Genomic DNA, 26,891 nt, shown 5'->3' with positions numbered 1-26,891 from the left:
AAGAGAGCTGTCCATGCTGGGAAGCAAACCTGAATGTACTAGAGATGTTTTGTAAAGAGGAATGGTCCAAAATACCTTCAACCACAAGACTCTCACCTACAGGAAGCATTTAGAGGCTGTAATTTCTGCAAAAGGCAGCTCTACTAAATATTGATTTCATAAATTTTTTTGTGGTGCCCAAATGTATGCACCTGCCTGATTGTTTAAACAATCATTGCACACTTTCTGTAAATCCAATAAACTTCATTTCACTTCTCAAATATCACTGTGGTCAGGTACAAGAACTGGACTGAATATGAGTGAAAAAATAATCCAAAGAAAAACCTGGAAAACTACTACTCAAGACAACTCTAAAAATAAAAGTCTGGTTACCAGCAAAATAGAAATGAATGAGCGGACTTTTTGACAATATTGTACTGTCTCTGTCGCCATCCCTGGCTGAGTTTGCCCTTTTGTTTGCTCAGTAAGATTTTAGACACCACACCCACACATACAATTGACAGTGTTATCTAACAGAACCAGACTTCCTCGTGCAGTCTCCTCTCAAGGATTCATTTTTTACACAACTTGGGAATATACTGAGAACCAAACTGCAGTTTCCAGAACATCCAGTTACCGGGTGTGGTGAACTAGTCTTCCATCATAGTAAGGCCATTACGCAGAGAAGCGGGCATGTAAGACACCTGAAAATCATGAGGTGATGCCCAATATATATGCAGGCAACCCCAGGTACAGTCTGAGTTATTACTAGAAATGCTTGAAGCTCATGGTCCCCCGACCTAAAACAAAAAAGATGGAGGACTGTCCTACTAGTTGAAACCTAATCTCACAGGAATTTGCCCCAATAACAATGTTAGCACTGTAGCATATGAGCTAACCTACGTAGTGGCTTACAGAGCCATGTTAAACGGCTGGTAGCGGAAATATAACACAATGCAGTAAGTGTAAGCAACATTAGCTTTAGCTTACACATACTTTCTAACAACGTGGCATACGTTAATGACTGTACAACAACGTTTTGACACTTTTTCTCCTACTTTGTTTTAGCGCGACACCTCCCAGCATCAGCCTCAGCCAGCCTCGTAGTGTAGCTGGGTGTTGTTTTTTTACTGGGGGGGGGAAATAAAATATTATGGACAAATAACAAACAGCAGAAATTCAAACACGTACCTTATGATAACTGCTGTATGGATGCTTCACAGTAACCCTCGTTGCTCCTGTTCATGCTAGTGTACGGAAATGAAGGCGCGGTTAACACACGCATGCGTCAAAGTAGGCGGATCCCGCGAATGAATTGCGTAAATTTCCTGCAACAAACATTTTTGTTATTTCAGGGTTTGTTTGGTTTTTTTTCCTGATTTGGTGAAAGAGCTTACGAAATTAAATATAATTATTTTAAAAATAATTTTTTGTAATAAAATACCTGTTAGGGAAATTAGCATTAGCTGAATCATAGCGTCTTACAAGCAAAACCGGTCATGATATTATAATAATATTATGAATACTATGCTTACATAAACTAAACTAAAATGTGCACTTTTTTTGTCTAGAAGGAGAGAAAAATCATTTTACCCGTTTAGCTGCGTTCACTACTATTCACTGTTGAATAGCGCCTCCTGCTGCATCCGGAGCTGAACTACAACTGTACAATTGGAGTAGTGATGCCCCTCCACAGATGTACGCGCTGTTATTAATTTATATTTTTAGGTAAACAAATTACGTTAAAAATAAAGTAACTCAGTAAATGATAATGAAATTTCACACTATCTTTTTCAGTTTTATTTGCGTTTATTATTATTAATTGTTAAGTTTTGTTTTTAGTTCAGTTTCATTTCAGGTAGTCTCCAGCGGGAAACTGCTCATTGAAGTTCAGTTTTAATTCTAATTAAATGTTAAGTTTCAGTTTAATTTTCTCGTATACAATGTTACGTTTTGTTTAGGTTAGTCTCAGTTTCATTTATTACAATGTGTGCTATATTTTTTATTGTCTTCTCTTTGGATTACACTATCTACTAGTATCTAATAGTTTTGCTTTTGTGGTACAACTTGTCATGTTTACTCAATCCAGCAATAGAGCTGAATTAAAATTGCATTTCCATAGTTTTTATGATTAAGAATTTTATGAATTTTATGTTCAAAGTATTTTACATAGTTTGTGTTTGCATTATTGTGAAAAATAATCAATACCATTTAAGAACTGTCACTAGTTCTTTTTTCCAAATGTGAGGTTTTTTATTAGGGTCTGTTTAAATTTGAAATGACATTTGACATTTGATGACGATTTGAAGAAAACACTTTCATTTGTTTCCTAAATTATGTGAAAAATTTCATACTGTTCATGCGAAATTTGTATTGAAAGGGTCTTATATATGTGGTAACTGACCCAGTTTAATACACTGGTAGAAAATAGGAAACACAATTGTGCTTTTCTGGCTGTAACAATGTTGTGTTAGTTTTTGTGGCTGACTAATCAGATATTTGTTTTTGTCTCATTTGTCCTCAGTTCGAAGTCATCCCTCTGCCTTAGCAGGCTCTGAAAAACTCCGTCAGCATACAGGAAAAAATTTCCGTTGCTCTCCAGGTCCTGCACGTTGATTATTCGAGTCACCAGAGCTTCTTGTATGGCTGGAGACTCACAGGGGTGATGCTGCACACTGTGACTCACGTTTCTCGAGGGCTCGATGACTAACAGTCCAAGCATGCTGCCATCCTCCGTCCTGCTGTATCTGGATGAAGTGTAGAGGGTGTCTCCTGTCATCGTGGTGTCATTGCTTCCATTTAGGACATTAAATCCAAAGTCTCCACCTGCTTCATCAGTTTTACAGCCTCTGTTAATTCCTGCAGTTGAACTGGGTGTGGCAGATTTATTACTTGGACCAACCTGGCTACCATTAACAAGGAGGCTGTTGGAGCATGTCATATTGGTTATAGTAGATGTGTTAGCATGTTTAGGTCTGTTGGCAGCATTGGTTCTTGGTTTTTGTGGACCAGGAGCTGGAGTCTCCTGGATGTTTGCGCGTAGGTAGGCTGTATAGCCCCGAACCAGGTGACCTAACCCCGTCTTATAAGAAATGCGCATTGATTCAACTGATCCTAATGGCACAGACTGCAGACGGGCCTGTGGGAAGAGGAAAGTGCTTTAAAATCAACTCAATACCTCCCACTCAAAGCTCTCTGTAGCTTTGGTTTTGTGCCATCATCTAAAGGGAGAGAAAGAACCTACAATATGGGATGTAAACACTTACCTACATACGAAGCAGATTTTACAATGTAGAGGCGTACCGATGCACTAGAGTAAACACATACTATCATAACCTGAGCTGGACGTGTTTTCATCTATCTGTTCTGACCTGGTGGATTCTCATGTGCAGGTGAATTGCAGCTCCTGTCAGCCACTGCTGCATCGACGCTGAACTCATTCTCTTCCTTGTGGTCATCCTATCATAATGGTCGAGAAGCTCAAATTTCAGCCAGTTATCGTAGAGCTCTGTGGTCTCAGCCATCTGATCCTGGTTGTTGGCGATGCCTGGGATAAGGGTGAGGAAGCTGTGGATAATCCAGCCGATTCTCGATGAGCTGCTGATGCCAAAAATCCTCTTAAGCCGGGATGGTTGAGTTAACGAGGGACCCTCTGTTGATCCTTGTGCTCGGACCTGTTTGGAATACGAAGCACAGTTTATAACACAAACTGTCACGCTGGCCCAAACACGGACAGAAAATGAGGTAGTATTTGTGTCAATAGAGTACTTCAGACATTAAAGAAAGACACCTCATAACTCCAAACACAGAGAGCCAGAAAGAGGGAAAATGGGAAAAAACACAAGGCTTTTTTATTTCATGAATTTGTGACTCCTTGGGTACGTTCCAGTAGTCCATTTTGCTTAGAGAGGTTTCTAACAGAGTGAAATGACACCAAAGTATCTGCATGGCAGTCATCATTTGAGCAAAGAGTGACACACATTCTCCAAATGCTTAGAAAAGGAGCTTCCATAGAGGATACAACTCTATCCACAATCACTCTCCTTCGTCCTCAAGATATCTTTTAGGAATTGAGACATCTGGTGCAGGAGGGAAATAAAAATACTCTCCAAAAGTAGATGTAAGCCCCAGAATTTGAATGTTTGTCCCTTTGGAGATGCCACAGGTTTTAGAACAGAACCTTCCTGCTGCAAGACCATTAAACCACTGCCAGTATATTTATAGCTAACTCATGTAAGTAATCTAATTACACTATCAAGCACATAAGGTTGGTTAGTCCTCTGCTCACTCCCTGTTTAGTCTGCGGTCCATTTTCTTCCACTTATGCACTTTAGGGTCATGGGCTGGGTGGCTGAAGCCAGGCTGGACTGTTAATCGGGCATACCGGCCATTTGCCCAATGGGTCAATATAGTTGTTTTTTCTTTTTCGATATAACTAAACATGCTGCAGGCCGGCTGCTGTGCACCCACCCTACAAGCACTGATAGCAGCCCAGTGGTTCATTTTTATTACTGACATGGGATTGCCTGATCAAATCTCTTAAAACAACTGGCGCTTCCCCTTTTCCCCTGTGTGCTCAGGGTAAGAGGTAAGAAACTAGATGTAGGGACAGTTTTTAGGAAGGAAGAAATTCAAGTAAAATGAATAGCTACTTTGATCATGAGCCATTTCTAAAGTGCAATGGTCACATATTGCACTACTGTCCAACTAAGATGTCCTAACCCAAAATAAAATGTTTTTCATTTTATGTATTTATTTATTTATGGTGGGCAAAACAAAACTGAAAATGTTAAACTATAATCCTAAAAACAAAACCTAAAATTTTGACTTAATACCTCAAAATTTCATTTCATTTTCTTGTTTTCGAGTCAGAAGTTCCATTTAGGAAGTCAACATTTGTAATTATGTATGACATAAAAAAATATATGAATAAAATAAAGTTTTGTGGTGGAAGGAGGGTTCTATAGTTGTACAAACAGTGAAATGAGAAAGGATGATATACCAAAGAGACAGAAGGATGTAAAAGGTATAATATTGGGGGTAGTGTAGGAAGTAAAAAGGCAACAAAACCACATGAAGATTGGACCTTCAAACTAAAACAGGATGTAAAGTGAAAGTGGGAACACAGACACAGCAAAGAGGGGGGAAAGTGATGATAATAAAAAATAATCTCACACTAACATTAGACAAAATGCAACAGTTTTACATACCTGTTGAGCAACCTGATCAAAAAGCATGGACAGAGCCAGAGCAACAACCCCCACTCCTCCACAGGTTACCCTGCTGCCCCCCAGCTTCGCCGTCAGGTTGAGGTTGAACGTGCTCTGCTGCTCCATGCTCATGCTCCGCTGTAAGAAGTTGTACTGATGCTGCAACGCTGCTGACGAATCCAGCGACAGGAAGGTGGTGAGAACAGGATCCAAGGAGATATCAGGGATGATACTGGCATCCTGAGCCACCGAGAAGAGCTCCTGGACGGTGGCTCGAGAAGGAAGACACAAACTGCGGCCCGTCAGGATCATGGCTGAATCTGTCTGTGTGTGCTCAGTGTTATCAGTGTTTCTAACCCACTGTGTGTTTATTTGACCCAGTCCGAAGGATGTTATCAGCACGGCCAGTCCTATAAAAGAACTCATGAGCAAAAACACTAATGAGCGAACCATTTGCTCAAATAAAACAAGGTTTTTACACACATACATGTAGCTGCACAAAAAGCTTTTTTATGTTGGTGCAAAGCTGTTTGAGTCAAACAGTGACTCTCTTGTGTGCTTTTTAATTTCCTGTCTCTAAATGTGCAGAAGTAGGAGTGGAACAGCAGAAGCAGGTGGTTTGGTGCTCATTTTAGCATCAAACTATTTATATTTCTACAAAGAAAGCAGTTTCTGTACCCTTAAAGAGAAGCATAACAGTGGGTTGGTTTCACTTCCCTTCATCCTTGAAGATTTTGAGTCTGGTTCACCTCAGTAGTCAGATCACTCTCATCATGTTCAGTCAATCACTGAAGTCAAAAATCTTTCATAGATTTTATTGCTGGGGCAAAAAGGAGAGAAGCAAGGAGTCCATACCTCTCATGGTTTGTATCTAAGATTTGTATGATCAAAACTCTGAGGTTTTTGTGTCTTTTGAAGAGCTGAGGTATAAATTCAGTATAAAAAGAATAAGTTACTTTAAATGTGATTTTTCTGTATATAATGTTCTGCTTGAGCTGTTTCTCTTTTATCTACATACACACAGTATACTGTATCTCATTTCTTAACATTTTGCTTCCTTCAAAAAAAAAAAACAACTTTGTTCACATTTCTTTAGTTGAATCTACAAGAAATTCCAAAGATTTGACATTTGACAGGGATAAATTGTATTTTTGGACTAGCAAGGTGATTCCACAAGATCTGTTAGCTCATATCCTATGGTGTGCACTGTGTCCCTAAAAACACTTGTGGAACCTGGACAAATGAGGGACAGAAGAAGACATGGCAGCAGTAGAGGAGTAGAGTAATATTTATTAAATGCCTGTCAGGGCATCCCCACCGAAAGTGGGGGCCTAGGTAACCCTCTACCATCCATGTGGTTAAAGCATATAAGCCAATAATTTCATTTTGTTATGACATCATCCTGCTGTGCTTTATACCAATATCTCATTAATATTCTTTAATAGATTAGATTACTTAAGTGGATGTCATGCCGTGTTTATCTCACTGTTGGAGTCTGATAAGGCTTTATTTTTCTGTCCATCTGGTCTTGTTTTAGCTTCAGATTGGGTCTCTTTTTCTCTTTTTCAAGACAAATATTTTTAAATTCCTTGTACCTGACTGCTTTGTTTGAAAGTGCTGAAAATGATAAAATGCCTGAGAGCTTTGATAAACTTAAATCTAGCCTTCCAGAAGTCAGAAGTGCCAGGTTTATTTAAAGGTCAATAAATAAACGTAATCAAAATCTGAGCTCTTTTGTAATTAGATCGACATTTAGACACAGACACTGATCATTAACCTCGATGTCAATAAACAAGGTTCACTGGGATGAATTTACTGTGCTGCCCTTCGGCAAAGTCTGAGGCTCAAATAAAAGACCATACCAAAGACCACCAAGCTCATTTTTCAGTCCTAATATTTAGCTAACAGCACTTCTTGGCTGGGCCTAGGAAAGTGACAACAAACTCTTGCCCATTTGTTTAAGCTCCTCAAGATTCTGTTTATATTTTTCATATACAGAATGAACAGCATACTTTCTCTATACAGTCCGTACATTAAATTTCTCTTCAGTCTTTCCGTTTATAATATTCAAAGTCTTGAGTTTAAAGTTTTTATGGTACTCTGTGCAGTCCAGAACCCAAATGCAGGACTCCAAAGTAAACAAGATAAACAAAAAAACAAACCTTTATTAAAGATCAAAGGTAAAAGTCCGAAATACACTTCTCCAGGGCAAAAGCATGACTGTTGAGTAGGGACACACAAGAACAACAAGCAGGGTAAATTAAGACACTGGCAAGGGGGAATTAAGGGCTATTAATAATCACAGAAAACACTTAAGGTTAATCCGGACGATGAAGCACAGCTGGAGAACAACGGACAGGTGAAACTAATCAAAGACAATGAGACATTAGAAATAAAATTGAGGACAAAGTGGAAGAGAGATCGTCTGTTATCTCACTTCCCATACCAAAATAAAATGGGAAGTGAGATAACAGAGGAACAGTATAAGAGCTTTGCATTGAAATGCTGTGGTTTTCTCCAAATATGGTGCTGTACATTATGGCCAAACATCTTCAATGGTTTGGCCAAGAAACCCCACGACGTCCAAGAAGTCGTGCGGTTTGCTCAGATGTTATGATGTACTTTTTCGAGAGAAGAAGCTTTCTTCCAGACAAATTATACATAACAGTTCCACAAGCATGCAGAGTCTCGTTTCTATATTGAATTCATATTCTATTCAATTTTATTTTTAGAGCTCCAAATCACAACAACAGTTGCCTTAACGCGCTTTGAGGAAACTGTTGTAAACATGAATGTAAACGGTTTCAGACGTGTACCCCAGGGGTCTGCCAAGTTCAAAATGTTTAGTTTCAGATCTGTTGTTAACTTACAAGAACACTTTATGTGAAGGTTTTGCGCCTTTCTTCTGGGAGGTGTAAATTACAATGAACATGTAAGGACGAGAGAGTCAATGGGTGCGCGAAAAGTGAGAAAGTCGAAACTGCATATTGTGTATGATCTCAGCCTGTTCATCAATATGACAACAATAACCCATCCTTTAAAATAAGTCCTCCATCTGAAACCGAAGGCACTCTAACCACAATCCTTGGTTAGGAGAGTCTTGTACGTTTCTACTTCCGCTCTGGGTAGTTAAAATGAGATATCGCGTAGCTGCCGGACTTCCGTGTTGTCTGCGTGATGACGTAGTCGTCCGGACCCTCACGGTCTGGTCAGCATACCGGGCACAAACGCATCGGAGGCGGAGGTCTGTTTCCAGCTCCTGGACAGTGAAATCACAAACAGGTGAGTACCTGATCGGCACAGCGGGCACACGGCGTGTTCAAAAAGTAACAAAACAAGTAATATTTTTATTTAGCTGCCTTATTTTCCTGCGACGGCCGTTAAAACACAGCTGGACTGGCTGCTCGATGACCTCCAGACTCCAGAAAAATTGAAAGGGAAACCTGATTGAAAGCTTTAAGGACTTGAAGGAGGGCTGAAACTTGTTTTGTGTGTATTTGCGACGGTCTGATCTTAGCTAAATCGACCACCCGTGAGAGATTTGGGTGATACAAAAATACAGGGTAGCGAAACATTTTCATAAGGCGGGTCATTCTTCACTGTTTGAACTGCTCGGGAGCTTTAAATCTGCCCTGAAGCTGTAGCTGGAACGTAATAACGGTTCCAGCTACAGCTGCCCTCAGGGAGAAGGTACAGGTCTATACAGGCCAGAACATCCAGACTGGCCAACAGCCTGTATCCACAGGCTGTGAGGCTCCTGAACTCTCTGCCCCCCTCTCACGGACAATAACCATATCCAACTTCTTAATAGCAATGAACTGGTCTGCATTGGTGCATCATATCTTTATTCTCTTCCCCCTCCTGCCCCCCCCCCTCTTTCTTAAATAGATAACTATCATATCTGATATCATATCTCACAGTACAATAATATTGAATGGGTTGCATTGTTGTATTTTGTCATGTTTCTCAGGTCTTTGTCTGAATTTCTACGAACATTATTGCTAAGGATTGTCTTATTGCATTGGAGTCACACTGGGTTAAATATGTACACTTGGGTTTTAAGGGGTATTTATTATTTTCTTCTTTTTTTTTGGGTTGTATGGAAGCCCCAAACGCAATTTCATTGTTCTTGACAATGACAATAAATAAATAAATACTAATACTAACAAACCGTCTTTTGGAAGCTGGAACAAAGAAGCAGCTGGGGGGTGTCGGGAGTTGCAAGAGCGTTCATGGCCCTCTTATGGTTGTAATGGACAGGGCAGCGCCCAGGATCACGGCAGTGGGGGGCCCACAGCAAATCAAAATGCTTGATCAGGAGAAAAACAGATGTGGAAACCGCTGCAGCCCTGTGTCCTGCAGAAGAGTTTAAACATTGTTTTGTCTTGAATAAGAAGTGGATGATCTGATATCGTCGCGTTGGTGTTGATCCTGGAACAACATAGTAAATGTTGTTCCAAGATCAATATTGCAAGTGACTAATCTCATTGTTGTGACGTTATTCTTTGGCGTGCCAAGCCATTCGTGCATTTATGAAATTCCAGTGTTGCAAGGACAATATCAATTCTGCTTAGCGTTTATTAAAGGGTTAGGGTCAGGGTCCGTTGATCAGCGGACAGAGGCGGTTTCTCGCAGCTTAAGTACAGTTTTTTGTTTTATGGCGGTTTTTCCTGAAGTCGCAAAAGTATGACGTCACAACATTCTGATTGGTCACTTGCAATGTTGATCCTGGAACAACATTTACTATGTTGATCTGGGAACAACACCAATACCACGATATCAGATCGTGCAATAAGAAGTCCAGTAAAAGTCACACCCTGCTAATCAGTCTTAGCATCAAAATATACTTAAAGAGTTAAAGTACTCATTCTTATTAGTAGGTCAATATGATTTATTAATTTGTGTGTACACACACACACTTTCAACTTGGGACTTGGGACACTTACATGTGTGATGTGCTATAAATAGAAAACAGCCTCAATATAAAAGAAAAGTGGGAGCTTGGATTAATGATAGGGTGGGGCTAGGTTTCACAGCGGGTTCACCTGAAACCTTAGCTGACTGTGACCTACACCCATTTTCACACCTGGACTCCTGTGATTCAGTAGAGGATCAACAGGGGGCCCATGTCTGTCTTGGGGGGACACTCGCATAGGGCTTTAATCTGGGACTCTCCACCATTTGACCCTAGAACTGAAGAAGCTTCTTGGATGAGAGGTGAAACGTCTTCAAGCAACTTAGAGAAGTCCAGACGCTTTTCTTTCCAGCTCCTTAGACCCCGAGCTTGGATTAAGTGTGTCCACTGAGGACAGCGCCCGGGTGGACATGTGTATGAATTGTCACAAAGGTATTAGTAGTAATCTATGGGAAAAATTTTGATTGGAAGAATAAATTAGTTTTTAGAGACTCTCAGGTCTCAGCATCAGATAAAGATTGGAGGAGCTGCAGGTTCATTGGGGATCATGTATTCTGGGCCTGTCCAATAATCCGGGGATATTGGCAGTTGTTACTATGTTCCTATGGTGTTTGTACTTCCTCAGAGCGCTATCCGGTTGTTCAGTGATGACGCGACGGATCCTACTTCCGGGTCTAAAGTAGTCTGCGTTTAATATGGCTTTTGTGTTGTTAACATGTTTAATGTTATGCATTTTCTTCTATTTGATCTCAAAAAGCTCCTAAAACAGTCAGTGATCACTGTTGATCTCCCTCGGCTTTTATTACCGCTAATCATTTATTTAAGCTCAGTTTTTAAAACCTTAGGATGTAACTACAGCCCAGCCCATGCAGCAGTATATGAATGACTAACCTCGTATTGTGGATGGATTATCTCAGTTGTTCTCCTGGCTGAAGTTTGGTCCTTTTACAGCATCCTGCCATGCGATTACATTTGTTCCTGACCACCGAGAACACTCACGGTAACTTTTATCGAGTGGAAAAAAAGTTAGCTTGTTTATATTATGCTAACGTAGCTGTGTCGCTAGCGGTCACGCAGCACATCATTATATACCAGCTAGCCCAACTTCAGTAACCCTACAAACGTCACTGCTGTTTAGTTTTCTGTCTTCATTTATGCTGGAAGTGATAACAGAGCTGTACGTTTTAATTTGTTTCCAAAACCCCGCAGTCAGGACATGCTATATTGTATTTAGATAGAAGCTAGCGAGCTAACTCCCTGCTAACTTCTAACTCCGTTAAATGTCATAAATTCCGTTTTCATGGATGCCTGGATGTTAAACTCAATTGTTACACCTGGTAGAGCAGAACGCTGATCATTTTATTAAAGATGAAAGACTTTAGACAGTTTTTCAACTCTCAGTAATGCCATAGTGATCGTTTGATATATGGACGTGCAGCGGAGTTTAGGTCCAGACACGGCTAGTGACGTCAGACTGAACAACCGGATAGGATAACTGTGAACTGGAGGAAAACATCACCACCAACAATAATCCAGTGGATGCTTAGACTAATATAGATAATTGAGTACATGACATCATAGGTAACAGTAATTCTGATGTATTTGAATGCTTGCTCAGAGGACTCGAACACTGCATTTTTCATTAGTTTTAATTTTTATTATTAAAATCTTTGCTTTTACATCTTCTTAGTTTCAGCTAGGTTCTGTGTGAGTTCACGTGTTTCACTTTAGTTTTAATTTAGTTTGTAGTAGTTTCTGTATTTGCATCATCTGCTAAACGAAAAAAAACCCAAAGAATTATTTCCTATGCAGAAATAATTCAGGAAACACAGCAATCCCATTATCATTTATTACTGCTGTTCATGCAACATTTATAGAATAATTATGAAGTTAAATTGAACAAAGTGAGAACTGAAACAAATAAAATTGCTGTAATATGTGCAATATTCTCATTCTCATGTTTTCAGACTGATGTAATTCAATCAGATGTAATAATACTGGTTAAATTATTAAATTCCACTTCCACTTAGTGCTATTTGGCCTGCTGTGCCATTTGACTTAACTGACAGTAATGAAGAAAAGCTAACCTATGAAGACGAGTTTTTAGCAAGTTTAACATTCCTGATAGAACCTGATAGGCTGAGAAAGGCTGTTCCAAAGTTTATGTGCTACAACCTTAAAAGTGTGATTGCCTTGCGTGAGCACCGCCTAGTTTAGTAGATAATGTCAAAAAAGCAACAGAACAAAAGGCAGTTGGTTTAAAAAAAAAAAGAAAGAATGAATAGATATTCCACTACAATAGATTCCTACATAGCAAACAAAACAGCCTGCTTTGATGAGTGTTTTTCCACTTTGCTGCATATTGTCATTTGCAGCCATCTTTTGCCTGCAGTGTCGTGTTCCCTGCATTTTGGGAGCTCATGATTCTTACTGATTCTGAGAACCTGTCATTAGAGCCTTGCATTTTAGGTTCACCTTTGGAGTGGGTCGTCTGTATATCTATGCTTTAGGTCAGTGTTTCCCAACCCTTTGGAGCCACAGAACATATTTCACATTAGAAAATACACACGGCACACCACCAAACAATAATATCACAAAAAGCATATTGATCATTTTCCCCCTGCGCATCAGGTATAGCGGAATTGACTCGGTTTGTCTCCAGTATACCTTTTTGTTTTTCTTTTGACCGCTACTCATGCAAAGGCCTTCATCTGGGTCGGAATTTCTCCAGGACCCAGGTCAGATTGACTACTTTTTCTTTTCAAATATTTATCTATTGCTATTACACGCTGTGCTGTCTCACTCACAGCATGACTATTATGTAATTTCTTCTTCATCTTCTTCAGTTGTGCTTCCCTCTAGTCGAAGACGGTGTAATTGTTCTGCCCATTACTCACGCCGGTCGCTTAGAGCACTAATCAGGTGGAAACAGCACACCTGATCATTTCTCATGGCACACCTATGTGCTGCAGCACAGTGGTTGGGAAACACTGCTCCAGGTAGTACTTAATTTACTGCTTGTAGAGTTGTTGCTTTAATTTAGTTACTTGTATCTAGAAGTTTAAATGTGTTTTTTTTTATTTTCTGATCTGCTCTTTGGGCTGTTTATGGTTTGAGCTACGCTGTATTCTTACATCTGTTTAGACTCGTTAGCTTTAGTTACCTGTAACTGAGGGTCGTATTCAGCTAGTTCCCATTTTGTGTTTTCATTCACTTCCTCCTTCTCTCGTCTGTTTGTCTTTTGACTTTAGGCGTTCCCCTGCCTTCCTCTTTCTTCGTTCAAGTCAAGTTAATCTTATTTCAGTTTTATTCTCAGTTTTCCTTTGTTGTGTCGTCTGTGTAGCTTTTTGTATTTCTAGTGATTTCTGGCTTTCCTCCTTGTGTATTCTCACATTTTGTTCTTTATAATTCTCTATTCTTTCGCTGCATTAGATGCTGACTAAGCTTGTTTTTCACCTGCTGCTCTTGGAGCTGTAAAACTATGAATAGGACATGCAAATCTTCATACTGGGGAGCAGGTAACTCTTAGGTCATAGTTAGAGGTAATAAACAAGTGAAACTGGCTTTGTGTTCTACAGCGTCACAGACCAAAGTTTCTTTTGAACAATGCCATGAATTAAAGGCAGGTTAGGGTTTATCTGCTGTCAGGATCGCAGGTCCTAAAAGTGAAACTCAATTTTAGACTGATTCCCATCAAGGTGACATGCAGAATATTTACTTTAATTATTCTGATACATTCTGAACTTCTTAAGAAGTTCAGAATGTTTTACTATACAAACTCAGGCACCAACGCCAACCCCATTATGGTTGCCTGCTGCTTAGTGCGAATATACATTGACTATTTAAACAACAAGCAGAAATGTGTACATGCTGACATTTGACACATTGATAGTCACTCAGATCCATCATGGAAGTTGTTACAGTGGTAAATGTGGTATGTGTCCCTTTAGTCACACCTCTTGAGTAGCTAATCCCCACTTAAAGTCTCGGTTATAGAAAATCTTTTCAAAGCACGGTCTGAAACCACACTGCAGTGAAAAAATAATTAGCATTCATCCAAGTCAAGGCTTTTATTCTCTGTATCATGAATAATAATACTGTTAGATAGACGAGTTTGAGACACAGATTGCAGGTCATGCTGGCTGTTAGAAGAGCTGCAGGTTTAAGGCACTCTGCCATAGGGTTCAGGTCCATCTTTTATATACAGTCTATGGTTAATTGCATAAGCAAATACTAATCAAACAGAAAATTAAAAATAATGCTTAGAAGTTATTATATATGGGTAAAAATAGAAACTGTAAATTATCAAAAATTCACCAGAGGGTGCTAAAATAACTTTTCATCCTTTGACTTCTCTCAACTTTCCTGTGATGGACTAAGATACAGGAAAAGGTGGAAGAAATCATGGATGCTAGGAAGTAAGGAGAGGAGAAAGACAAAGTGAAACTGAGTTACGAAGAGTGTGTATTAAGACTGTTTTTATTTTAGTCTGTGTCTGAGTGTTACGAAAGAACTCGATAATTAGAGCGTTCCATTTTTATTGCAGAGTTTTATTAGTGTAGCGCTGCTGGACTGGCATGTTATTCCTGCCTTAACTGTGTGTGTAAACTGTTTAATAATCTGAGCTGCATAAGCAGGCAGCAGCGGGGAGATGGGTCTGACCAGCAGCGCATACAAACACACTAATAAATCAGATGATGAATTTTTCATCCCGTGTCGTCCAGCATTATGAGTCAGCGGACGGAGCGACGGGGGATACATGTGGACCAATCAGACCTGCTGTGCAAAAAAGGATGTGGTTACTATGGCAACGCAGCCTGGCAGGGCCTGTGCTCAAAGTGCTGGAGGGAGGAGTACCAGCGGGTACGGCAGAAACAGATCCAGGATGACTGGGCACTGGCAGAAAAGTAAGACCTTTAGCAGTCCTCAAACATCTCCAGAGGAAAGCAAAGTGTGAGAGAGGCTAAAAGCAGAAACACAGAACATTGTGCTAAATAGCTCCATTAATGAATGAACCACTTTATAAATCACCAGGTGCATTCATTTGAAAAGAAACAGACGTGCTCATTGCAAGCTTATTGTTTCCCCTCTAATCAACTTTGCTTGGTTCCAGGCTGCAACGAGAGGAGGAGGCAGCGTATGCCAGCAGTCACGGTGTGCAGACTCAGTCCACAACGCCCCCGCAGCCTGGACATGCCTCGCTGGGTCCCTTCTCCAAGTTTGAGGAGAAGAAAACCAATGAAAAGACTCGGAAAGTGACCACCGTCAAGAAGTTCTTCAGCCCTTCGTCACGAACTGCTTCTAAAAAAGGTATCACATTCATTAACATCAATGTGTGTGCACTTGGGGTGCTTTGTGAGTGTTTTGTTGATCAACTCGCAGCTGCATGCTTTAGCCTGAAATAGTCAGGGGTTGGGATTAGGTGTATATTGGTGTTAGTGTCTTACCACGTCCATGCCAATAATAAGCAACTGCAGGAGGTTGTAAAAAGAAATTACGGTGGAAGGTTGTGGTGATAACAGCTCTTCAAATGAGGATGGTTACTGATGATAAGTCATCAGTGGTGGTTTAATATACAGCTGGAGGTCTCAAGAAAAATGAAGACTTCGGGAAGCACATGCTGACTTTAGAAAGTGGTTTCTGTCCTAAGAACAACATCTATATTCTTCCCCTGTCATCAGAGCACCCAGCTGCTTGCCACATTAAAAAATGTCTTAGTTTGCATAAAGCTTAGTTTGCTTTGGCTGCCAAAGCTGAGGAGAATTGCTGTTTTTCTCAGTCCATTCAGTTAAAAGAACCTGAAAGTAATATTTAAATGTTTATAGCTTTCCTTTGTTTTTAAATCTTAAGGTGGAAACAGATGTTGTTGTTCTAGGGGTATCATGCAGTTGTTGGTCAGAGGATAACAACAACTGAAGTTCAAACCAGGCATCAGAAGGATGAAGAAAGGTGATTTAAAAGATTTTAAACGTGGGATGGTTGTTGGTACTAGATGAGCCAGTATTTCAGACCCTGCTGATCTGCTGGAAGCATCTCTAGGGTTTAACAAATATAGTTTGAAAAGGAGAAAATCCTGCAGGAAGTCAGAGGAGAATGGCCAGAGTGCTTTGAGCTGATAAGAAGGCAACAGTCACTCAAATAGTTATTGTAGAAGAGAATCTCTGAGCTCACAGCATGTGGAGCCTTGAAGCAGATAGGCTGCAGCAGCAGCAGCAGAAGACCACCTTGACTGCCATTTCTCTCAGCTAAGAGCAGGAAGCTGAGGCTACAAATCACATAGGTTAACCAAAATTTTAAAAATAGTAGATTGGAAAAATGTTATCTGGTCTGTGAGTCTTGATTTCTGCTGTGGCGTGTGGTAAGGTCAGAATTTAGTGTAAACAACATGAAAGCATGAACCACCCAGCCCTGTATCAGTGGTTCAGGATGTGTCCGGTGTCCGGGATATGTTCTTGGCACACATTTGGGCTCCTTAGTACCAACTGTGCATCATCTAAAGCCCACAGCCTAGCTGAGTATTGTTGCCAATTACTTCCATCCATTCACAGTCTAATCTCTTTAAGTTAAGTTGTACTTAATACAGTGTTCAGTGAATGGACATTACAAGTGTCCTGAGTTCCTCTGATGGTGTAAGGGGGGGCACTCCTTCATCCACACTTGATGTTGCACAGCATTTATAATAACTTGTGACAAATGACAAAAACATTTTTTGGTGTTTTGCTGTGAAATTTAAAAATTTTGCTCTGAAGAGGTAATTCTTGCAATTATTTAGTGGCATGACAGCTGCGTAGGGAGTTATGTGTCCTATGATGAGAGTAAGTAATACATGTTTATCTGAAGTACCTACACATATACACCTATTGGGGGGAGAATTATTGTTTTATTTTAAACTTGATTTTTTTTTTCCCTAACTAGAAACCCAAGAAGGTAAAACCAGTCCGTCCATCAGCCGCCACGCAAGCTTCGATACGGACCAAGTGTCCAAAGACTTTGTGGACTTCCTGAAAAACCTCCAGAAGCCCGGCCGGGAGATCCACAAGCAGTGCCGAGTCTTCCTCGTGAACATGTCAAGCAAGAAGGTGCGACGTACTCTGACGCTCATTGACTCAATGACACCAGTCGTTTACTTTTGAATGTTTCCATGACTTTCCACGCGAAGAACCTTCTAAGGTCTTTTGTCAACAGGACCTGGGTGCCGATGAGCTGTCAGAGTGCGTTCAAGATTTCTACCAGAATTTGGCCGACCGCCTGATGACTCACTTTAAAGGTAGGATTGCAGAAGTTGCAACTTTACCTCAAGTATTTAAAACAATCATTAAGACATTCTCAACGCAAACAGTCTGAGAAGCCACTAGATGGCAGCACAAGCAGTATTTTATATGCTCTAATGTGCCTTTGTTCACCAGGCTCCTCTGAGTCTGTGGAGCAGGTGATGGACCAAGTGGAAAAGTACATCATGACTCGTCTGTACAAGAGCGTTTTCTGTCCAGAAACCACTGATGACGAGAGGAAGGACTTGGCCACACAGAACAGGATAAGGTGGTTCTTCCTGGACTGAACAACTCAGCACAGCCTGGTGTTTTTAGAATATAATATTTTATGTCACATTGTCATTTTTGTGGATTTTCCTGGCTTTGGCATTAGATTTTGTGCAAACATGGGGTTTTTATGTGTAAGCTGTGTGTGCCTGGTGAATAGAAAGCCTCAGTGCACAGCGCTCGCCTTTAATCTTCATCCGCCTGTGAAAACTTCAGTCTGAATGCTTTCTGAGTCTGTGCAGTTGATTACACAATAGCCATTTTTAGCTGTGTTTTTCTTACATTTGGAAGCACAGTGGCAGCTGCTGACTGCACGTGTCTGATGTGTTTGTCACCCTGGAGCGAAGTGACTGTAACAAATGTGTATGGTTACATCATATGTAGACACACAAAATACAAAAAATAAGAGTGTCAGGCTTACGTGAATGAACACAATGTTTGTATGCCTTTTTTTTGTCTCTGATTCTGATTCTCTGTGTTGCAGGGCTTTGCACTGGGTGACCATCCAGATGCTCTGTGTGTCCATGGATGAAGAAATCCCGGAAGTCTCTGAGAATGTGGTGAAAGCGATAACAGGTCAGCGAGCACTCAGACGTGCTGTTTGATTGCGCTTGATCCTAGCGGTGCTGTCGTTTTGCAGTTTTGTCGTGAACTTCACAGAGACCAAAATCTGAGTTAAAAAAGAGTGAATGTTTTACTCCATCAGATAAATGATTGGTCATGAGTATCACTGCTGTCCTCACTTGTTTCTGCCACACACAATGTGTCCTCATTAAAACAGTTTCGGGGAGTTAAAAATCCAAGTAAAATTGTACAGAAAATGGTTACAAACCACAGAGTCACTGGGTGCTGGAAGTCAAGTGGACATCTGTCACCCGCCTGGTACATGCTGTTGGAAACCTAGAAATGACTCCCAACCCTTTAAAGACAGTGGCCTACCCCAGAAAGATAATAGACCCCGCCATTCTGCAGAAAAATATTGAGGAACAGCTCGAGAAACACAATGAAGAGCTTCCAAGCTCCCAGAATTGCAATCCATCCATCTCCAGAAGCGAAATGTATAAATCCACCTGAATATGGGCCATCTCTCCTGTAGGGATCCGTTGCAGTCAAAGGCAAAGGCCTTGACGGTCTGAAACCCTGCTACTGAAAGTGATTGAAAATGTGAATTAGAACCCCAAACTAAAAACTGCAGTTCTTCTGATGGCCACTTGAGGCTGGCTCCAAAAGTGGCTCTGTCCTCATAGACTCCCATGTTAAAATCTTAAAAGTTAACAGCGTTAAAAACCATATTTACAGCCACCTACAAAACATGGCTTTGACCTCTGTGAATTATGCTTTTTTATAACATGTCTATAACTTCACACACAGATGTGCCAGCAGTCCATGAGGGTTCACCTTCACTGCTTAGACTCACTTAAATTTAGTTTGACTCATTTACTCCATTTATGAGTCTTTTATTAAAATTGTAGGTGATCCAGCATGGGAAAAGGTGCAGACTGAGAAATCCTGACTGTGCACATCTTTACATCAATGTCTGCAAATATTTATCAAAATTAGGGGCAGGGATAGCTGAGTAGGTAGAGTGGTTTGAAGGTCGGGGGTTAAAATCCACTGAATGGCTATCCTGAGGTACCCCTGAGCAAGGTACCGTCCCTACACACTGCTCCCTCGGTGCTGGATTGGCTGCCCACTGCTTCGCTAGAGTGAATGGGTTAAATGCAGAGAGTAATTTCTATACAGGGATAAATAAAGTATACATTATATTACAAAATTATGTCAGAAAATATAGTTTATTGAACATTTTAACCATTTCTGTTGTTTAAACTCCAAATAAACAACATTTTGGCCCGCTCAGTGCATCCACACACATCTAGAAGGGCGATAGGGTCAGTGAAACTTGCCCCCTTTAATGACGCTGGCAACCTTTCCATCTTGGGCCTGAGGCAATAATGCTGTGTGCATTGCAGTTGATTGGCTGTTCTTGTAAACCTAGTGAGTTTTTATCTGAAGTTTAATCATTTACTAAAGTTCAATAATCCAAAGAACAGAGACAGTTTCACACAGTTAAGTTAAGCCTATCAGCCACTGCCTATCTACAGGGTCCTATCCCAACGGATATGAGCCACAGGACACCTCCTGATGGTTTTTGTAACCCAGAGGGGACATAGGCTGTTTCAGGCAGGTGTTCTTAATATTGTGGAAAAAGAGTGTATATCTGCTCTTTGTTCCATGTTCTCCTTTGAGAAATAAGCAGCCTTTTGTCTGCCTTTGAAGAGGTTTTTCTTGTCTTTGTAGTCTTTAAAACTGAGCTGTATGGCTTTCAAACAGTCGCTCCATCCATCCTTCATGTGTAGAAATGAGCTTAACTTGCTAATGGATTTGATCTGGCAGCGCCGTGCGACGTCTGGTGCTGCAGATGGTGAAGACAGACGCTCTGCTGTGAATATATAATGTTCTTTAAGTGCCAGGATGGAAATAAGTCATTTGTAAATCATCCTTATATATATTTTACCTCCAGAGCAGAACAAATAAGTTTTACTTAATAAACGTGTGACCTGATTAGCTCTTTGTTTCAGCCTTCATGAGCGAATCTTGGTCTGTTCCAGATATCATTGAGATGGATTCGAAGAGGGTTCCTCGGGACAAACTGGCCTGCATCACACACTGCAGTAAACACATCTTCAGCGCTATTAGGATCACCAAGAACGAGCCGGCGTCCGCCGACGACTTTCTCCCCGCGCTCATTTACATCGTGTTGAAGGCTAATCCTCCACGACTTCAGTCCAACATCCAGTACATCACCCGATTCTGCAACCCCAGCAGGCTGATGACCGGAGAGGATGGATACTACTTCACCAACCTGGTCTGTTTTTCTTTCTTCTTGTCCTACTTCAAAGCCTGTTCAAGCTGATGACCTGGGGTCCAATGAGGGTAGTTTAACATGTCTGTAATAGTGTTTCTCCTGCCTCACCAACAGATTTTGAGGGGTGATTGTTCATGAGAGCACAATGACATCATGCACGAGAAAGGCAATGAGTCTGAGCTGCTTTACTTGAAAGAATTCAGTGCATTGAGTAAATAAACCCAAACTAACAAAAAATGCACAGAGAAAAAAAAGTGTAGTTGTAGTGTCGGTAATTTCCTTCCAGGATTCATTATAAGGAATAGATTTGTGTTGTTTTACCTAAGAAGTGTGTTTGCTTCAGGTGGCAGAAAAGCCGATTTAATGTGTTTTTGTATACTTAAGCTAAATTGGCAAACATTATGCATGAACATTTTTTGGTCAAAGCTTCTAAACTGTGACAAATTTCTGCTTCTTCCTGTTGGATTTTATTGTGAACGGATTAATTATTTATTTGTAGTTTTTACTTGAGTCTCTGAAAGTTAAATTTGGAGGATTCTGAGAGATTTTACAGTAAAAATTGATAAATCCAGATAATGAAAAGTGAAATAAGTTTTGTGTTATAACTGTAAAATCAGAGTAAAGATTTCAGTGGTTATTTAGCAGCCAACACATGTTAACAAACATCAATACACCAAACCTAGCAAACCTGCTAATTTACATAACATAAGACCACTGTTCAAGATGTGCCTTAAATGCTGGGAATGTGGAGCGCCTCTTTATTGTCTTTGCTGAGCTATTCGTGCACTTAGTTCCCTTTACTGACGGCACAGTTTGTCCAAATGTAATTAAACCCCTTAATGAATAATATCCAAATATATGTGGGAGTATGGAGTATTTAATGAGTGTTATGTCATAGACAAATACATTTTTCAGATTTGAAGGGCTTAAATGTCTCTATCTGCTTTTTTTTTTTTCTTTTAAAGAAACAAGCATTATATAAGGTTATTTCTTATCTGCCAGTTTTAGAGGCACTGATAGGTGCAATCGCATGGCCTTCAGACAGAGCCACACAAGCTCTTCCTCACTAAGCTAAGCAGAACAACAAACACACTCAAAGGCCACTTTATTAGTTATACTTTGCTAGGATCCCATTCTTGCATCTTCACGGCATAGTAGGAACAATCCAAGTGTTACAGCAGAAACCGAGATTCATCAGACCAGGCAACATTTTTCCAATCTTCTGTTGTCCAATTTTGGTGATCCTGTGTGAATTGTAGCCTCAGTTTTCTATTCTTAGCTGATAGGAGCGACACCCGGTGTAGTCTTCTGCTGCAGTAGCCCATCTGCTTCAAGGTGTGATGTGCTGTAAATTTAAAGATGCTCTTCTGCACATCTTGGTCGTAATGAGTAGTTATTTATGTTATTGTTGCCTTCCTAACAGCTCAAAGGAGTTTGGTCATTCTCCTCTGACCTCTGGCTTCCTCATTTTCTCCCAGAGAACTGACCGCTTCCTTTGGCTGTGTGGGAAAATCCCAGCAGATAATCTGTTACTGAAATATTCGGGCAAACGACCATGCCACGTTCAGTTTCTCTTATGTCATGTTTTGTCCTTATTATGATGCTTGGCAGGTCGACTACATGCCTAAATGCACTGAGTTGATACCATGTGATTGGCCGATTAGATATTTGCATTAACGAGTGGTTGAACAGGTGTATCTGATATTGTAGCCGGTGAGTATATTTCCGAGTTGGTTTAATTTTCATGTGTGCTTATACCTGCATCCTAACAGGCTTTAAATGAGGCCTGCAGAGACGTTTATGTGACTCTTTAGAGAAGCATAACTGTCACGTCATGGCACTCTTGTTCCCCAAAATGTTGGACTAACCCTTGTAACATAAGGCCATCTGGCTCTCTGTGACTCAGTTTGACGTGCTGTCAGAAAATCATCCATGATTTCAGTTGGTTTTCTTTTTTTTTTAAATTAATTAATAAATTTTTATTTTTTAGTGCTGTGCAGCTGCCTTCATCGAGAAGTTGGACGCTCAGTCTCTCAATCTCTCCCCGGAGGAGTTTGAGCGTTACATGTCGGGCCAAGCCTCGCCAAGATGCAGCAGCGCAGAGGGCGAGTGGCCCCACACCGGTCCAGGAGCTGGCGTGGCTGCCACCAACCCTGTCCTGGCCCAGCTCAACCACAATCTGGAGCAGCTGTCGACCATCAGCAGCCGGCAGGAGAAGGTGATGGAGGCCGCTCAGAGCCTCCAGGCTGACCTGCTCTCCTGGACCGAGAGCGTCCAGCGGGAGGTGAACGACATCCTGGAAAAATATCCGCTGACCTGCACAGTTTCTGCCATTGATGCCAACAACATAGACAACGACAACCTGCCGCCGCCGCTGACCCCCCAGGTGTTCGCAGGGTAGTAAAGTCAGTAAAGGGAGAAGAAGCATTTCGCATGCCATGAAGGTACTTTACTTTGAAAATGGGAGTTTCCCAGTAGCCTCTGCACCTTAAATTTAAAGTGAAGTCATTTCAGTCAGAAAAAGGAAGAGAGAGGGGTGAGCTACAGGGAGAAGCTGCTTTTATTTGATTATTATTATTATAACTGTAACTATAAAAACACACTCCACGTACAACTGTTAACAAGGGATGCATGAGCTATGGAACATTTCTTTTTGTATAAGTTAGTTGTATTTTGGGGCATTTTACATGGAAGTTTATGCTGACAGTCTCCATTTATGAGACTGCCTCATGTGGCCATTTATGGAACTGCAGGAACTGTATTTGGCAGCTCAGTTTTGGCTTTTAGCTGTCGAGGTTTCTGCAGTTATGTTGCACAGTTCACTTTTATTCAACACCAAATGGACAAAACAAAGCAAAGAAAAAACAAATAAATTTGAAACAAAATTTAGTAGGTTCATCAAAAAAGGTGTGGTCAAGGGTCATTTTAGAAGAAAATAGGAAATTTATTAGGGAAAAAAAACTTTGTAAAGTGGTGAGAAAAAACAGGCTGGTTTGCATTAAAAACTTATGAGGAAAAGAAATGGCTAATTTCTCATAAATAAATGGTCAAATTACAAGGAAAAAATTGTCAATAAAAAACAATTTTTTAAAAGAGTTTTAAGAAAGAAATTCATGAGAAAAACTGGACAAGTTTGCAAGGAAAAAATAGCAAATTTGCTGTAAAAATGTTTATGAAAAATAACAGGTAATTATGTAACCAAAAACAAACAAATTTATGAGAAAGAAATGGCAAAAATATAGCACATATTAAACTCACCAGCTGCTGTTACAGGCAGATGATGCTGACAGGCTGGAGAAGAGAATACTCGTGTTAGTACTAAATGATGATATGATATGAAATAAACGTACCTAAATTTACGTAACAATTAAAATAGATTTTAAGTGCGCAAATACAACAACCAGCTTCAGACGACTATCACTTATTGTCAGCTGTGATTTTGATCTTGCTCTTATTAATGACAAAATAAGCTCCTAAATGATAAGCTTGTTTGCCCACATTTCTTTACATGTTCACTCTTTATTTCACTAAAAAGCGATCCCGCAAGAGAAATAAATTAAAAAGCAGACTACTGCAGTTAAACCTGTGTGTGTGTGTGTGTGTGTGTGTGTGTGTGTGTGTGTGTGTGTGTGTGTGTGTGTGTGTGTGTGTGTGTGTGCGCGCGCGCAATTACGGTTTCCCTGTAACACCTTCAGCTGCCATTGTTATCTGCCACAGTCTTGAATTTTTTTTGCCGTGGAAGTTTAAACATCTGCAGGCCTGCAGATCGATGTTTTAGTCTGAGGACAGTTTCACGTTTGTCATTTTGTGGAGAAAAGAAATTCAGGTCTTACACATTTCTAACACAGAACCGCTTACAATTATCCTGCAAGCATGAATTTACCCTGAATACACACTTCAGGTTTTGTGTAATTTATGTTTCAATATTGTACTGTGTGTGGTTTTTTTTTATTTGTTTTTAAAGATTTACAGTGTTTGTCTGGCTTTCTGCACCACATACCGGCCTCAGTAACAAACCATTGCAAAAATACGCATGTTACATGATAAAAAATACTATTACTAATGTATTTTAGATTTTTTTTTTTTTTTTTTTTTAAATCTCATTTTGTGTACTGTATATTGTTAAAACAGTCCAGTGTCTGCCACTTTAAATCACTCCTGGTCCTGTTTCTGTGTTTATTTATTGACTGAGGATCTTTTAAGTACTGTCAAATCCAATAACATTGCTAGTCGCTGAAATAAAAGCAAAGGGATCGTATAAAAGCCTATAAAATGTGTGATTACTGTAAATTTACTCAGCTGCAAAAAGCATCTCCATTTGCCACGTGTGGCTTGTTTAATCCTCAGTAACAACCGCTTGATCTTGAAAAGGTTTTTGCTGTACATTTCTTTTTCTCTGTGCCACAGAGCTCTAATATCGGAGCGACATGTTCAGGCAGTAGCAGCAGCGCCAAATGTGTATTAATCCACAGCTGAAATTAGTCCCATGCGATTTCACTATTCACTCTAAGCTACAGTTCCCAGCTATTTCATATAAATTTTATATGTTTGTGATTTTAAAAAATTGATTTATGCCTTAAGATGTAACTGAAATATTTTGAGTGTGTATGAAAAATAATGAAATCTGTTGAATTGAAATTGAAAAACAATGTGTGATGAGCCAGACTTGTGAAGTAAATCTGCTACTTTAACTTTAACTAATACTTAACTAAAGTTTTAAGTAAATTAAAGTGAAAACTTCAGATGAATCACATGAAAAAATTAGCACAGTTAATAAATATTGGAGTGATGGATGATGTTATTTTGTTTTTTTTTATTTTTTGTTTTTTTTTCTCTGAGTGGAATAAAGAAAACAAAAACAAATGTTTTGGTCTTGTTCCTTATTCCAGGGTTGTCAAACATATGGCCCAGGGACCATGACAGGCCCACCAAAGGGTCCAGCACGGCCCACTGGGTGACTTTGAAAAAAATAAAAATTTAATCGGTGAGGAAATTTTGACTTTTAATGTTATTTGTTGTAAATAATAGGACATAAAAACAGCTGAAATTGTTAATGAATTCTGAGCCAGAGGTTTAAATCATTGTTAGTTTTACAGCCGCCCTGCGACAGACTGGCGACCTGTCCAGGGTGTACCCTGCCTCTCGCCCTATGACAGCTGGGATGGGCTCCAGCGCCCCCCGGGACCCTGAAAAGGATAAGCGGAAGCGAATAGATGGATGGATGGATAGTTTTACAGCCACCATACTGACAAAGACCTCACCGATGGCGTGTACACAAAAATGTTAAAAGCATTAACCCTGTCAAGACTGAACCATTAAATGATTACAAAAAGTAATCATTTAATGGTTAAATCTGGAGTGTTTATTGAACAATTTGGCAATTTAAAAACAAAAGAAACATCAATTTAAAATTGTATCATTTTGGCCAAATCCAGCTATTTTTGTGCAGTTTCAGATTTATCAGCAATTTCCTTTACAGAGGTCTCATGTATCAGAGATCAGGGTTTAAGTTTTTGTTCCTAGTATTAGCAATGCATAAAATAACAATGCTGGTTATTTAGTTTTTCCAGTGGAGCTGAACACAGTTCTGCTCAATAGTAATTTTATCTCTTCATATTTCTTCATGGGTGCAGCCCTCCACAACAGTCTCTGTTTCTGTGGCCTCTGCTAGATGAACCGTTAAACGCCAGAAAATTCACACAGTAAAAAAACAAATAAAATTCTCTTTTAATTATGGGTCATACTGCAGGTAACGAGCTGCCAGTGTCAGTATGTGTGGTTAAAAAACAGGCTGTCCATCATCAGGTAAAAGGAATAACTTTACACACAAAAAATGTTATTAGGAAAACAACAACAATGATTTTAACACACCAGACTTTATCTAGTCTGTGAACAGGAGCAGAAATACACTGTACACCTCCTTATCTGCTCCTTAATGCAAATATCTAATCAGCCAATCACACGGCAGCAACTCAGTGCTTTTTTTGTAGTCGTGGTGAGAATTAGAGCTGCAGTAAACAGAAACTAAACGGTTAATTTAACCATGAAATATGAACCTAAAATCTGAATTCAAAGTAAAATTACATTTCTCATTATTTTTACTTTAATATTGCAAAATCAAAAGCATTTACCTAAATTACCTAAATGTACATCTACAAATTATTTTACTGTCTCGGGACAGTCGAATCTTATGTTTTGTTGCCAGTTTGTGGTCAAAGTCAGCTTTTCCACATGTGCAAGTGAACAGATGTATGTCAAAAGAAGGAAAAGTTTTAGAACACCTTCTAGTGATGTTTACCTTCTCTCTCCTTTGCTGCAGAGAAAATGTTCAGTAGGGTTTAAATCTGGAGCCTGAAGTGGACACTTTATTTAAGACTGAGGCT

The 26,891-nt window shown here is 40.0% G+C and overlaps 3 protein-coding genes across 4 annotated transcripts in view; 1 reads left to right on the top strand and 2 right to left on the bottom strand.

Annotated features, from left to right (window-relative positions):
- ttc3 (tetratricopeptide repeat domain 3) overlaps nt 1–1,293 on the bottom strand; it is a 30,538-nt gene extending 29,245 nt beyond the window's left edge. For both annotated transcript variants that reach the window (XM_085289667.1, XM_085289668.1), the window contains exon 1: nt 1,171–1,293. The gene's annotated coding sequence lies outside the window, so the exon portion shown is untranslated. The remainder of the gene's footprint in view (nt 1–1,170) is intronic.
- Nucleotides 1,294–2,228: 935 nt separating this feature from the next.
- On the bottom strand, nt 2,229–5,536 carry LOC146566112 (uncharacterized). Its single transcript, XM_085287989.1, has 3 exons — nt 5,190–5,536; nt 3,351–3,653; nt 2,229–3,118 (listed from the first exon to the last, which is right to left on the bottom strand). The coding sequence occupies exons 1-3, from the start codon at nt 5,499–5,501 to the stop codon at nt 2,471–2,473; spliced, it is 1,263 nt and encodes a 420-aa protein (XP_085144115.1). The 5' UTR covers nt 5,502–5,536; the 3' UTR covers nt 2,229–2,470.
- Nucleotides 5,537–8,385: 2,849 nt separating this feature from the next.
- rabgef1 (RAB guanine nucleotide exchange factor (GEF) 1) lies at nt 8,386–25,371 on the top strand. The gene is made up of 10 exons (XM_085289665.1): nt 8,386–8,471; nt 10,381–13,103; nt 14,829–15,011; nt 15,218–15,414; nt 17,020–17,183; nt 17,290–17,371; nt 17,511–17,643; nt 18,127–18,218; nt 20,252–20,508; nt 22,499–25,371. Exons 2-10 carry the CDS (start codon nt 13,066–13,068, stop codon nt 22,907–22,909), a joined length of 1,557 nt encoding a protein of 518 aa, XP_085145791.1. The 5' UTR covers nt 8,386–8,471; nt 10,381–13,065; the 3' UTR covers nt 22,910–25,371.
- Nucleotides 25,372–26,891: the final 1,520 nt, after the last annotated feature.

Source organism: Mchenga conophoros, linkage group LG10 (genome assembly GCF_057382185.1).
Source record: "Mchenga conophoros isolate Kocher_MC1m ecotype Shallow Benthic linkage group LG10, M_conophoros_male_GT1.1, whole genome shotgun sequence".
NCBI classification, from domain to species: domain Eukaryota; kingdom Metazoa; phylum Chordata; class Actinopteri; order Cichliformes; family Cichlidae; genus Mchenga; species Mchenga conophoros.
The sequence above is the reverse complement of the archived record's forward strand: the minus strand, read 5'-3'. Positions and strand labels throughout refer to the sequence as shown.